Here is a 13,090-nt window from a genome sequence, read left to right as displayed (position 1 = left end):
CATAGCCTAATGCAGGGCTCAGTCTCACAATCCTGAGATCATGACCTGAACTGAAACCAAGAGTTGGACATTTAACCAACTGGGCCACCCAGGCACCCCAATTTGTGGTGATTTTAAAACCTCTGTCTTGGCAGCCCAGGTGGCTCAGTGGTTTAGCGCCGCCTTCAGCCCAGGGCATGATCCTGGAGACCAGGGATCGAGTCCCACGTCCGGCTCTCTGCATGGAGCCGGCTTCTCCCTCTGCCTGTGTCTCTGCCTCTCTCTCTCTCTGTCTCTCTGTCTCTCTCATGAATAAATAAATAAATCTTTAAAAAATTTAAAAAATAAAATAAAATTTCTGTCTTTGTACTTTTATGTTTTGTTTGAATTCTTTTTTGGTAACAGTAATATTTACAAAATTGAATACTTTTTCTTGAAAAAATATGCCAATGTATTAACAAAAATTCAAAGTTATGGGAATATATATATTATTATTTTATTTTATGTTTATCTATTGTTTTAAAATTCCCCACCACATCCCTTTTAAGAATTTTAAGTCTATAATTTCTTATCATTTAAATATTTAGTAGCATTCCAGATAATTAGATACAAGATTCCACATAATCAGATATAAGATTCTGACTCAGTAATTATTTAAAAGAGTATTTTTAAAATTTCCAAATGATTGGACTTCAATAATTTTAAAATTTATTACTTTCCAGTTTTATTACATAATGATTTTTTTAAAAAAGATTTTTATTTATTTATTTGAGAGAGCGTGAGAGAGAGCATGAGAGGGAGGAAGGGCAGAAGAAGAAGCAGACTCCCTGCTGAGCAGGGAGCCCAGTGGGGGGCTTGATCTGAGGATCATTGGGATTATGACCCGAACCAAAGACACGTAACTGACTGAGCCACCCAGGCGCCCCTACGTAATGATTTCCAGGTTGGGGAATTTATAAGGTTTTCTCGGTGGCCTATTTATGATAAATTTTTACCAATATTCTGTGAAAACTGAAACAAGATCTATAGGAATTGAAGTCTGATAAGTAATTTACAGGTTGTTTATATCCTTATGAGGATTTGTTTATGTTTATGTTTACAGAGAGGTTATGTTTTACCTCTCTGATTTATCAAATACTTAAACAAAAGTTTTACTACTTCACACCATACACGAAATGAACTCAAAATGGATCAAAGACTTAACTAGGCATATATGGAAGAGTTAAAGCTATAAAATTTTAAGGAGTCTATCTTTCTGACCTTGAATTAAGCACTGGTTTCTTAGATATGACTATTTTTAAAAAGATTTTATTTATTTATTTGAGATAGAGAGCAAGAGCGAGTAAGAGAGAGAGAGAGAAAGTGAGCACAAGGAGGGGAGGGGGCAGAGGGAGAAGAAGAAGCAGCTCAGCCGGGAGCCTGATGATGGGCTCAGATATGACCAAAAGGAAAAGCAACAAAAGTAAAAAATTAGATAAACTGCACTTCACCCAAATTAAAAACTTTGTGTGTCAAAGGACATTATCAAGAAAGTGGAAAGATATCCACACCTGACTGGCTCCAATTGATAGAGTCTGTGTCTTGATCTCAGTATTGTGAGTTCAAGCCCCATGTTGGGTATAGAGATTACTTTAAAAACATTTAAAAATGGGGATCCCTGGGTGGCTCAGCAGTTTAGCACCTGCCTTCAGCCCAGGGCCGCCTGCCTTTGGCCCAGGACATGATCCTGGAGTCCCAGGATCAAGTCCCACATCAGGCTCCCTGCATGTAGCCTGCTTCTCCCTCTGCCTGTGTCTCTGTCTCTGTCTCTGTCTCTCTCTCTCTGTCTCTCATGAATAAATAAATAAAATCTTTTTTAAAAAATTTAAAAAGTAAAAATTTAAAAAGGAAGTAGAAAGATAACACAGAATTGGAGAAAGTATTTGCAAATTATATATTTGACAAAAGATTATCTACAGTATATAAAGAACTCTTATAACTCAAAAATATGAAAGTACAAATAACCTAATTAAAAATAGTCAAAGGATTGGGGTGCCTGGGTGACTCAGCCAGTTAAGCGTCTACCTTTGGCTCAGGTCATGATCCCAGGGTCCTGGGATGGAGCCCATCATCAGGCTCCCGGCTGGGCTGCTTCTTCTTTTTCCTCTGCTCCTCTCCCCTCCTTGTGCTCACTTTCTATCTCTCTCTCTTACTCGCTCTTGCTCTCTATCTCAAATAAATAAATAAAATCTTTAAAAAAATAGTCAAAGGATCAAGGTAGATATTTCTCCAAAGAAGATTTACAAATGGCCAATAAGCACATGAAAAATATGCTCAATATCACTTTAGCCATCAGGGAAATGTCTTTCAAAGCCACAGTGAGTTACCATTTCATCCCTACAAGGATGGTTATAACTAAAAAACAAAACTAAAGAATAGAATAACAAGTGTTGGCAAGGATGTGGAACAGTTAGAACTCTCATTCTTTGTTTGTGGAATATGAACTTGTGCAGCCACTGTGGGAAAGGGTCTGGTAGTTCCTCAAAAGGTTCAACAGAGTTATATGATCCAGCAATTCCACTTATAGGTATATACCCAAGACAATTGAAAACATATGTTCACACAAAAACTTATACACAAATGTTCATAGCAACATTATTCACAATAGTCAAAAAGTGAAAACAACCCAAACAAACAAATTATCCATCAACTGATAAATAGATAAATAAAATGTGGTATGCTTATACAAAGAAATATTATTCAGCAATAAAAATAAATGAAGTACATGCTACATTAAGTGAACATACTGCAAAATGGGTGAACCTTGGCAACTTTATACTAAGTGAAAGAAGCCAATAACAAAAGGGCACATATTTTGTGATTCCATTTATATGAAATTTCCAGAGTAGGCAAAGCCATACAAGAAAGTATATTAGTGGTTGCCTAGGTTTACCTAGAGGTTTAGAGAGAAATAGGAGAAGACTGCTAATGAGCATGAGGTTTCTTTTTTTGGGTGATGAAAAAGTTCTATGGATTGTTGATCACACAATTCTGTAAATATACTAAAAAATGATGAATTGTACACTTTAAATGGAAGAATTTTAAGGTATGTATAGAAGGCTGAATAATGGACCTCAAAGACAGCAGGTTCTAATCCTTGGAATCTGTAAATATGACCTGGTATGGGAAAGTCTTTGTAGCTGTGATTAAGTTAAGGTATTTTAGATGAGGAGATTATCCTGGGTTATGTAATCACATATATCCTTATAAGGGGGAGGTTTCTCAGACAGAAGAGGATGAGGCACTATGGCCACAGAAGCAGAGATTGGTGATTGTAGCCACAAGCCAACCACCAGAAGCTACAAGAGGCAATTTTCTACAAGACTCTCTAGAGTGAATGCAACCCTGCCAACAGCGTGACTTTGGCCCAGTAATAATGATTTTGCGCTTCTGGCCTCCAGAACTATGAGGGAATAATTTGTTTTTTAGCAACCAAATTCGTGGTAATTTGTTGCAGCAACTATAGGAAATAAATGTAGTATGTGAATTATATCTCAATAAAGCTATTATCAAAAAAGTTTTAATATTTAATTGTTAACTTTTCATTATATTTCTAATCTATTTTTCTTTTTTAAAAAAAGATAGTATTTATTTATTTTGAGGGGGGGAGTCGGGGGAGAGTCAGAGAGAGGGGGAGGGAATCTCAAGCAGACTCCATGAGTGCAGAGCCCAACACAGGGTTCAATCCCACAACCCTGAGAACATGACCTGAAGTGAAACCATGAGTCAGACACTTAACCAACTGAGCCACCCAGTACCCTTTCTTTTTTTCCTTTTATATATTCTAATTTCCATAAATTCATAGTTTTAAATTAGTCCTATCATCTTTATTATTTTTAAATTTTAGAAACTTAAAATTTTAACATTTACAAATATAAAAATAGTCTTGGTTCCATGACATGATTCTTAATATTTAAATCTGCTGTTTTGTTTATTGTTTATTTTCATTATTTGATATTCTTTTAACAATGGTTTTAATTTCATCTTTTTTGTCACTTTTTATTAGATACTTTGCTTATTATAAAGTGCATACAGCATCTTTTTTCCATTATCAAAACCCACCAATCATAAGGTAGACTACTGATTTAGATATTTTAAAGTTATATAGAAAATGTTTAACTTCACTAGTAATCAAAAAGATAAAAGTTAAAAAACAAAATGCATTCAAATTGGAGTGGTTTTTCTTTTTAAGATTTTATTTATTTATTTGAGAGAGAGAGAGAAAGTGTGAGCAGGGAGGGGCAGAGGAGGAGGAAGAAGGAGAAAGAATCTGAAGCAGACTCTGTCTGCATTGAGTGCAGAGCCCAAAGCAGGACTGGATCCCACAACCACCAGATTATGACCTGAGCCAAAACCAAGAGTCCCAGGCTCAACCAGCTGAGCCACCCAGGCACCCTGCAGAGGTTTCTTATAGTCGATAATACCCACTGTTGGTGAGAATATGGTACTTTGAAAGCTCTCATACATTGATAATGGGAGAATAAATCAATACAATTAAAAGCATAATTTGACAATAGATACCCAAATCTTTCCAGTGTGCATTCTTTGACCTAGTAATACCCTCTAGGAATCTATCCTAAAAATTACTAGAGTTGTGTCTTAGCTGAGGCTGCCATAGCAAAATTCCAAAAACTGCTGGCTTCAACAACAGAAATTTGTTTTCCCATAGTTCTGGAGGCTGAAAAAGCTTTATTGCTTTACTATAGTAAAATCTGTATTACATTTTTATTAAAAAAATAAAAGTTTCTAAATTGCCCACTTTTAGGGAAACTAGTATAAGCCAAAAAGCCAAGTAGCACATAGAATCAGTGTCTTGCAAAGAAATAGAAATATTACTACACTAAAGCAATAAGGCCTTAGCTTTTTCTAAACCATGTTAATATTATAGTTCATTCTTTTGTATATTTCTTAGTAACTTGTCTTGTTTGTATCATCAAGATTGTAATTTATGGCAGTGATTTACTGACAACATGGAGAGGCTAATGCCGTTGAAATATTTTTACCACTTTCAGGGAGAAAGGAACATGCCACATCACACAAAACCACAGGGGAAGCACCAGGTTTGGTCAGAAGAGGACTAAGGAGAAAGTCTAGGTCAGAGCCTTTATTGGGTTTCCTCAGGAAAAGTAAGACAGGGTATGGTGAACAGCTTAGAATTGGCTAGCTTGAATAATTCTGGTGGGCTTTGGGGCATAGGCGCCATCCCTAGTTGTCTGGTACCTGGCCCTGGGTTGATTTAGGTCAGAGGAAATATTGGCTTGGTGAGATTTAGATAAGGAGGTGGTTCAGGGTATGGGGTTTGGGTCACAGGAAAGATAAAAACAACTTTGGATATGAGTTTGGTCCTGTGACTAATGGCTGCCATGTAGACAAATACAGATCTAAGAAACCACAGAATGTAACTAAGACAGAATTGTCACATTTTTCTATGATAATGACTTCAAGAAGGATTCCAGAATTCTTCACACAGAACTTTGAAACTGTATACAGTATATAGTCATCACCTACAATGGAGCCAGGGTATAGGAGAGAAGGAAAAAGTTACCCTGACTCTGGGACTCAGAGAAAAACCAGGGAAATTAGAGGAAAGACATGAACAAATATAAAATCAGCCTATAAAAGACTTAGGACTCTGGTACCATTAGATGGCTTCTTTTGCTTATCTTAATACAACCCAAATACAAAAGTAATCCCATGCTTTTTCAGATAAAATGTTCCATAGATGAAAGACTCTTAACTCTAGGAAATAAACTGAGGGTCGCTGGAGGGGAGGTGAGTAGGGGGATGAGGTAACTGGGTGATGGGGATTAAGGAGAGCATGTGATGGGATGAGCACTAGGTGTTACACGCAATTGATGAATTATTGAACTCTACACCTGAAACTAATGATGTACTATATGTTGACTAACTGAATTAAATTTTTTTAAGAAAATAAATACTTTGTAGACTTTGAAACCAAACTGCCTGAGTACAAATTTGCACAGCTTCCCCAATTATGAGACCTGTGCCAGTTACTTAACCATTTTGTACCTAAATGTCTTTGTCTATAGGGGATCCCTGGGTGGCTCAGCGGTTTGGCCCCTGCCTTCCACCCAGGGCGTGATCCTGTAGTCCCGGGATTGAGTCCTGGGATTGAGTCCCACATCGGGCTCCCAGCATGGAGCCTGCTTCTCCCTCTGCGTATGTCTCTCTCTCTCTCTCTCTCTTTCTCTCTCTCTCTCTCTCTCTCTGTGTGTGTCTCTCATAAATAAAAAAATAAAATCTTAAAAAAAAAATAAAAGCAGGAAGAAGGATTGCTGAGCACGTTACCTGAGTTAATACATGGATAGCTTAGGACAATGGCCCATAGGAAATGTTTTATAACTTTTAGATTTCATTATCTAAAAGTCAGTGAAAAAATAAGCTGGTTTTTCCTGATCTTAACTGAAGGTGTGAGTGAAGATTTTTCTCCCTTTCAAAGCAAGAGGACCACTAACTGAAAGAAGCTGTAAAATGCCTTTGATCATAAGATGTACCCTAACTTCAGAGAAGTTAAAATAAAATAAATATTGCATCTTAGAATAGAAACAAGTTAGTATACCTTAGTTTAATTTAACTCTAAGTTAATGTCTGTATGACATCCAGGCAAAATAATTTGATTCAAATAATGAATAACTTCTTACTTCTATAAATTCTGTTTTGTTCAATCTTGGTCCCATCGAGTCAACAATATCCATTGGTTTGCAACATATTTCTAATTGTGGAAAAAAGGTTATTTGCTAGTTAGTTTGGCTATAATACATTCATATTTCATATTCATTTTATAGCACTTTAAAAAAGGACATAAAATTATTTCTTAATGTCCATCTTAACATCCATCAATATTCACAATGAAGCAAATGATATATAGTTGGGTAACATTGCAATTACTACAAAATTATTATTTTTCCTGGCTTTTATTTAAACCAAGCAACCCAAACACTGAAATAAACATTTCTACATTATTAATGACCAGCCTGAGATAAAGCAAAAACAAATATTCATATCAATAGTATAAAAAAGACTACAAAAACAACTGTGTTGGTTTATGCTAGCATTTATATAAGCATGTCCTAAAATATAACACTTCTACAAATTTTCTTTTTAAATATTTTGTCTTCAATGTTTCTTAAATTAAATAAATAATATATTAATATGTTCTTTTAGTAAAGGATTCAAATAATACATTTAAATGTAGGGAGTTGGCTTGAAGATTGAGTACACTGAATGTACTGAGTTGGCTCAGTAGGGAGTTGGCGTGAGGATTCTCTTCCTCTACCGGTGCCCCTCCCCCTGCTTGTACTCTCTCAGATAAATAGGTAAATCTTTAAAAAAAAATTTTTTTTAAGCCTGCAATTCCTGCACAATAGAGACTTTCCCTCTCCTGCCAGATATTCAAGTAGGGGGAAAATCTGCTTAGAATAAATTTGAGTCTAGAAACTATTTCACATATAAATACAGAATATATTTTTTACTGTTAAATTTTCGAAGAGTGTAACTACTATGAAAATTTGAGAATGGATTGTATTTTGCTTTCTTCTGAAACTACCAAGAGCTGTCCACCATTTCAGAAAATATGTAATGAGAGATAATGTCATAAGTTTTGTCTGAATTCCAATACACCACATCTGTGTCAGTTTGCATTTGTAGCTCTCCTGTTTATGGGAATTCTATGTATATATACAAATAATTCATTTTGCTCTAATTTCAAAATGTCAAATATAATGAAAATGTTCAATTGGATATAATTTTACTTTGTTTATATCTAACCATTCATTATAAGTAAGTACAAATATCTGATTACAATATGTTTTCTAGTGAAGCTATAATCAGGCATTTATATATTGAAATACAGTACATACAATTTTCTTATATATTTCCTTATATTTTCCCTTTATATCACAATTAGGACATTATATCTTTCTTTTTAAATTCTGTGTATGTAAGTAACATTTTCTAGGAACTTGATAATCAAGGATGATAAAGGGATAATATAGAATATTTATAATATAATGGAGCACTTGACTAAAGGGATTGAAAATAACTGATTCCTTTTCTGTTTTTCTACATTCTTCATCTGGAAAGAGCAAAAGAACTTAAGTATATGTATAAGAACTTTGAATAACATATATCTCAATATTAACTCTATCTTAATCCAGCATCTGTCCCCTTACCACCTCTCTAACCCCTATTAAAGAGGGAAAAATAAAAAAAATTAAAAAAAAGAGGGAAAAATAGAAATACTATGGGAATAGGCAGGGTTACCAAGCTGTAAATCTGGATTTTGAAAAAATTCATGAAGAACATTCTGAATCTGCAAATCAAAGAAAATATACCATGTATTACTTCTCAATTGCCATATATTTAGTATTTTAGACTAAAAGCCATCTAGAGTCTATTTAAATCTTGAGTAATCCTTCTCAAGGATTCCTTCTCAACCCAGGAACAGAAATAGTAATAGTTAACATTTAGTTTATAGACTACTTCAAAGTATATCAAATGTTTTTTCACATATTCCCTCAATAATTCCCATTGAGAACGTTCTGTGTGAGAACTAGGATGCTGAAAGTGATCCTATTTTGTCCCCTCCAAGGACATTTCTAGCAATCCTCAGACACTGGGCATCTTTGGCAACCAGCTTGACAATCCAAAAAATCCTTTACAATTCCTCGTTCTTCAATTACTAAAAAACACAAAATTTCTGAGTTCTTGGTCCATTTTTTAAAAATAGATTTGAGGGATCCCTGGCTAGCTCAGTTGGTAGAGCTTGCGACTCTGATCCAGCCCCACACTGGGCATACAGCTTACTTTCAAAAAGGTAGACTTGATTTTTTAGAGCAGTTTTAGGTTCACAGAAAAATTTAGCAGAAAGTACACAGAGTTTCCATATAGTCCCTGCCCCTCCACCACATACATAGCTTCACCCCTATCAACATTCCCCACCACAGTGGTACATTTATTATAATCAATGAACCTACATGAAATATCATCCAAAGTCTATGGTTTACATTAGGAGTCACTCTTGATGTTGTACATTTTATGGGTTTTGGCAAATGTATCATGATGTGTATCCATTGTTATTATATTCTACAGAATTGTTTGATCACACTAAAAATCCTCTGTGTTCTGCTTATTCATTTCTCCTTCTGCCTTCACTCCTGGAAACCATTGATCTAAACTGTCTCCAAAGTTTTACTTTTTTCCAGAATGTCATAAAGTTGAAAACATAGAATATGTATTCTTTTCAGATTGACCTCTTTCACTTAATAATACATATTTTTTTTCATGGCTTGATAGCTCATTTATTTTATTTTTTATTTTATTATTATTTTTTAGTTCATTTATTTTTAGTGCTAAATAATTTCCATTGTTTGGATGTGCCACAGTTTATTTATCCATTCAACCACTGAAGGAAGTCTTGGTTGTTTCCAAATTTTGGCAATTATGAATAAAGCTGCTATAAATATCCACATGCAGGTTTCTGTGTGGACATGTCTTCAACTCCTTTAGGTAAATATCAATAAGCATGATAGCTGGATCATATAATAAGAGAATGTTTGGTTTTATTTTATTTTTTTTGAATGTTTGGTTTTATAAGAAATTATAAACTGTCGTTCAAAGTGATTTTGCATTATCACCAACAATTCCCATCAGTTGCTGTGCATCTTTGTCAGCATTTGGTGTTGTCAAAGTTCTAGATCTTGACCATTCTGATAGGTGTGTAGTGGTATCTCATTGTTTTAATTTGCATTTCCTTGATGACAAGTGTGGAGCATATGCTTATTTGCCATCTATACATCTTTGGTGAAGTGTCTGTTTCGGGTCTTTTGCCCATTTTCTAAATTAGTTGTTTGTTATCTTATTGTTGAGTTTTTTTATATATTTTGGATAATGGTTCTTTATCAGAACTATCTCTTTTGCAAATATTTTCTCCTAGTCTGTGGCTTGTCTTCCTTGGTCTGTTTTTAATAATTCACTTTGAATTGAAAATATGCTTGGCTTTGTATATAACCAATAAATGTTCTCACATCTACCTATACCTAAGAGAAAATGTTCAGCTGCTAGAGTACAGTTGTTTCTTGAAGCTAAAAGACACATACTCTTTGTCTACAGAAGTAATTAGTCACACATCTACAAAAAAACAAAGAAACAAAGTGACATCTATCTATACTGAAGAGTTTGGGAACCTCAGCCAGAGTCAATATCTTAGAAATCTAGCTAGATTTTTTTTTTTTTCAAATGCTCAAGAGAAAATTGAAGAAATTGACTCTTATGGACCAGACAGGTCAAGAATCAGCTTACTCAGCAAGACTGAAAATTTAGAGGTAGGCTTCTAGCACTCTACTCAAAATTACAGCAATCATTCTCTTATCACCCACCCCTTACACTGCACAATATCATCCTTTCTTACCACAACCATAGGAATTGTTCCTTTGGGGTCTAGAATCCATTCACTGAATTGCTCCTGCAGAGCCTGCTTCCGTGTTTTGGTCACCCTGACTTTGACTTCTTTTATGAATTGTCTTTGTTCTCGTTTCTGTTTAATACTCTCCTTCATCTTGGTTACTCTAAAGGATATTGAAATAAAAGACATACTGAGTTAAGACCGATTCAGATTGTTCAAATGGCAGAAAAGAACAATTCAGAGCCTCATTTAAACTTTGTTCCTATCTTAAAAAATAAATAAAAGGGGTGCGTGTTTGGCTCATTTAGTTAAGCTTCCAATTCTTGATTTTGGCTCAAGTGGTGATCTCAGGGTCATGAGATTGGGCAGGCACGGGGCTCCATGCTCAGTGAGGAATCTGCTTGAGATTCTCTCTCCCTCATCCTCTTCCCCTCCCACTCGCTTGTGCTCTCTCTCTCAAATAAATAAATAAATCTTAAAAATAAAATAAAAAGTAAAAAAAATAAACTTTGCTCCTGTCTTTACTCCATGAGATCTTCCTTGATTTAGGCCTGAGGTGACCCTTCCTCCCCGCAGCACTTAGGTGACCCTTCCTCTCCGCAGCACTTGAATTTGGTTTAATCATATGCTACCTTCTAGTATTTTTTGACTTTTTATAAGAGGTGCGCCTTATCATACTCAACAAAATACCATACATAAGAAGTATTAAAAATAGCCCCAGAAGCTGCCACATATACCTAAAAGCAAAGCTGAATGCACTAAGGCCTTAGGATGAAGGGGCTCTCTCTTCTCTGGACCCAAAAATCATCTGGAAAGATTCTAATTCTAAGTCTAGAGTGGAAGCCTAGAAGCTGCATTCATAACAAGCATCTTAGGTAATTGTGATGTCTTGGACCAAACTTTGATTTCTGTCTAGGAATATATATTACCAATTTCCTTTAAACATCTAGAGTCAAATATTTTGACAGCCTCTAAGCATAACAGTTATCCTTATATTCAGATAGAGCTTTATCACCCAAGTTGGGAATGGGGAAAGTGTCGTGATTTTTTTTAAATTTTTATTTATTTATGATAGTCACACCCACAGAGAGAGAGAGAGAGAGAGAGGCAGAGACATAGGCAGAGGGAGAAGCAGGCTCCATGCACTGGGAGCCCGACGTGGGACTCGATCCCGAGTCTCCAGGATCACGCCCTGGGCCAAAGGCAGGCGCCACCGCTGCGCCACCCAGGGATCCCCCGAAAGTGTCATGATTTTAATTGTTCCCATATTCATCATCCCTATTAAGACTTTAAAACCCTCGAACTGGTTTTGACTGAAACACCAAAATGACTCAGAATAATCAAAATAGCTGCTGGTTTCAAATACAATTTGTTTGAGCCAGGTCTTCATCTTTTAAAGAAAAAAGACTAATGTGACCTGACAGATTTAGAAATGCAAAAGAATTTTTATTTAGGACTAGTAAATTGAATACCTCTAATAATCCAAAAGAATCAATCAAAATCTGTCATTTCTTTATTATGCCCATATAATGCCTTCAAAATTCTCAAGGTAAATAGGCCTTCAAAAATAAACTTAGAAGCTTGAAAATAAAAATAGGCAAGTGGCTTAATAGTGCAGAAAGACCTGTTTTTGAGCTGCTGGAAGATTAATTAGTATTTTAAAGGAAGTGCTAAGCTCCTCTGATGCAAATGCTAAGCAGCCAAACCTCTACCACTTATCTCAGTTCTGCAGTCCCTTCTCTGCTGGCTCTCCTGTTCTTTCACCATTCTTCCTTCTCTCTCTTCTCTCTCTCCTTCTTTCCCCTCTTCCCTCTCACTATAAGCCATTTTCCCCACTTCTATCTTCATTCTTGCATGATTTTCTAATCTTTATCTGTATCTTTCTTCCAGCCTTTTCTCATTATTCATTCAAACACTCACTCACTAAATCAATCATTTATTCATTCATTATGCAAACATTTATTGGGTATCTACTATGGATTCTGCCATCATAAAGCTTAGGGTCCAATGCAGAACAAGATAAGTAAATAATATTGCGTAATAAGTACTGGGTATCTCCAAATTCTCCTGTGTACCAATCACTGAAATACAAAAATGGATTAGCAAAACGGGGTTTCTGTCATGTTTCCATCTGCCTAAAATACTTTCCTCCTCTCTTTGTTTCACTAAATCCTCTACGCCCGTCCTTTAGGACTCTGCTCAGACATCATTTCCTCCCTCTTCTTAATAAAGAAACAAAACCTAGTTTGTATTTCAGGGCCACTGTACATGAGACTCCAAATATAATCCAAATGGATTTTAAATTGATTTTGTAACTCATTCAGGGAATGAGTAAAATTTTTCTTCTGTGGTCTGCATTATCTCATGAGGATATATATCTACATCAATCAACAGAACTTTATAGCATCCAAAACTCTTAACTTTGCATAGTGTAGGGTAGACATAACCTACAAGCAGGTTCTAAGTATAAATCTACATTTAAAATGTGATAAAGTACAAAAATGGTCACTAATTTTTCCCATTCCTGTGTACATGTCCATTTGCAGGCAACATGATGTCGCAGCTTCTCTCATTTAAGAGGTAGAATCTATTTCTGCATCTTTTGTGTCTGGCTGTGACCAAGTGACTTGCTTTGGCTAATGGGCCATT

At 35.5% G+C, this 13,090-nt stretch overlaps 1 protein-coding gene across 32 annotated transcripts in view; it reads right to left on the bottom strand.

Moving 5' to 3' along the window:
* EFCAB5 (EF-hand calcium binding domain 5) overlaps positions 1 to 13,090 on the bottom strand; it is a 181,311-nt gene that overhangs the window by 96,516 nt on the left and 71,705 nt on the right. For 31 of the 32 annotated variants that reach the window (XR_005364730.1, XR_005364727.1, XR_005364726.1 and 28 more), the window contains 3 exons: positions 10,448 to 10,604; positions 8,302 to 8,350; positions 6,681 to 6,751 (listed from right to left, as the gene is read on the bottom strand). Coding sequence is in view for 23 of the 32 variants with exons in the window: in XM_038548378.1 (XP_038404306.1) it covers positions 6,681 to 6,751; positions 8,302 to 8,350; positions 10,448 to 10,604 (277 nt within the window). In the remaining 9 variants the exon portion in view is untranslated. The remainder of the gene's footprint in view (positions 1 to 6,680; positions 6,752 to 8,301; positions 8,351 to 10,447; positions 10,605 to 13,090) is intronic. The other variant, XM_038548389.1, reaches the window with a different exon arrangement.

The sequence above is a fragment of the Canis lupus genome, chromosome 9 (genome assembly GCF_011100685.1).
Source record: "Canis lupus familiaris isolate Mischka breed German Shepherd chromosome 9, alternate assembly UU_Cfam_GSD_1.0, whole genome shotgun sequence".
NCBI lineage: Eukaryota > Metazoa > Chordata > Mammalia > Carnivora > Canidae > Canis > Canis lupus.
This window is presented reverse-complemented; position numbering and strand designations above follow the sequence as displayed.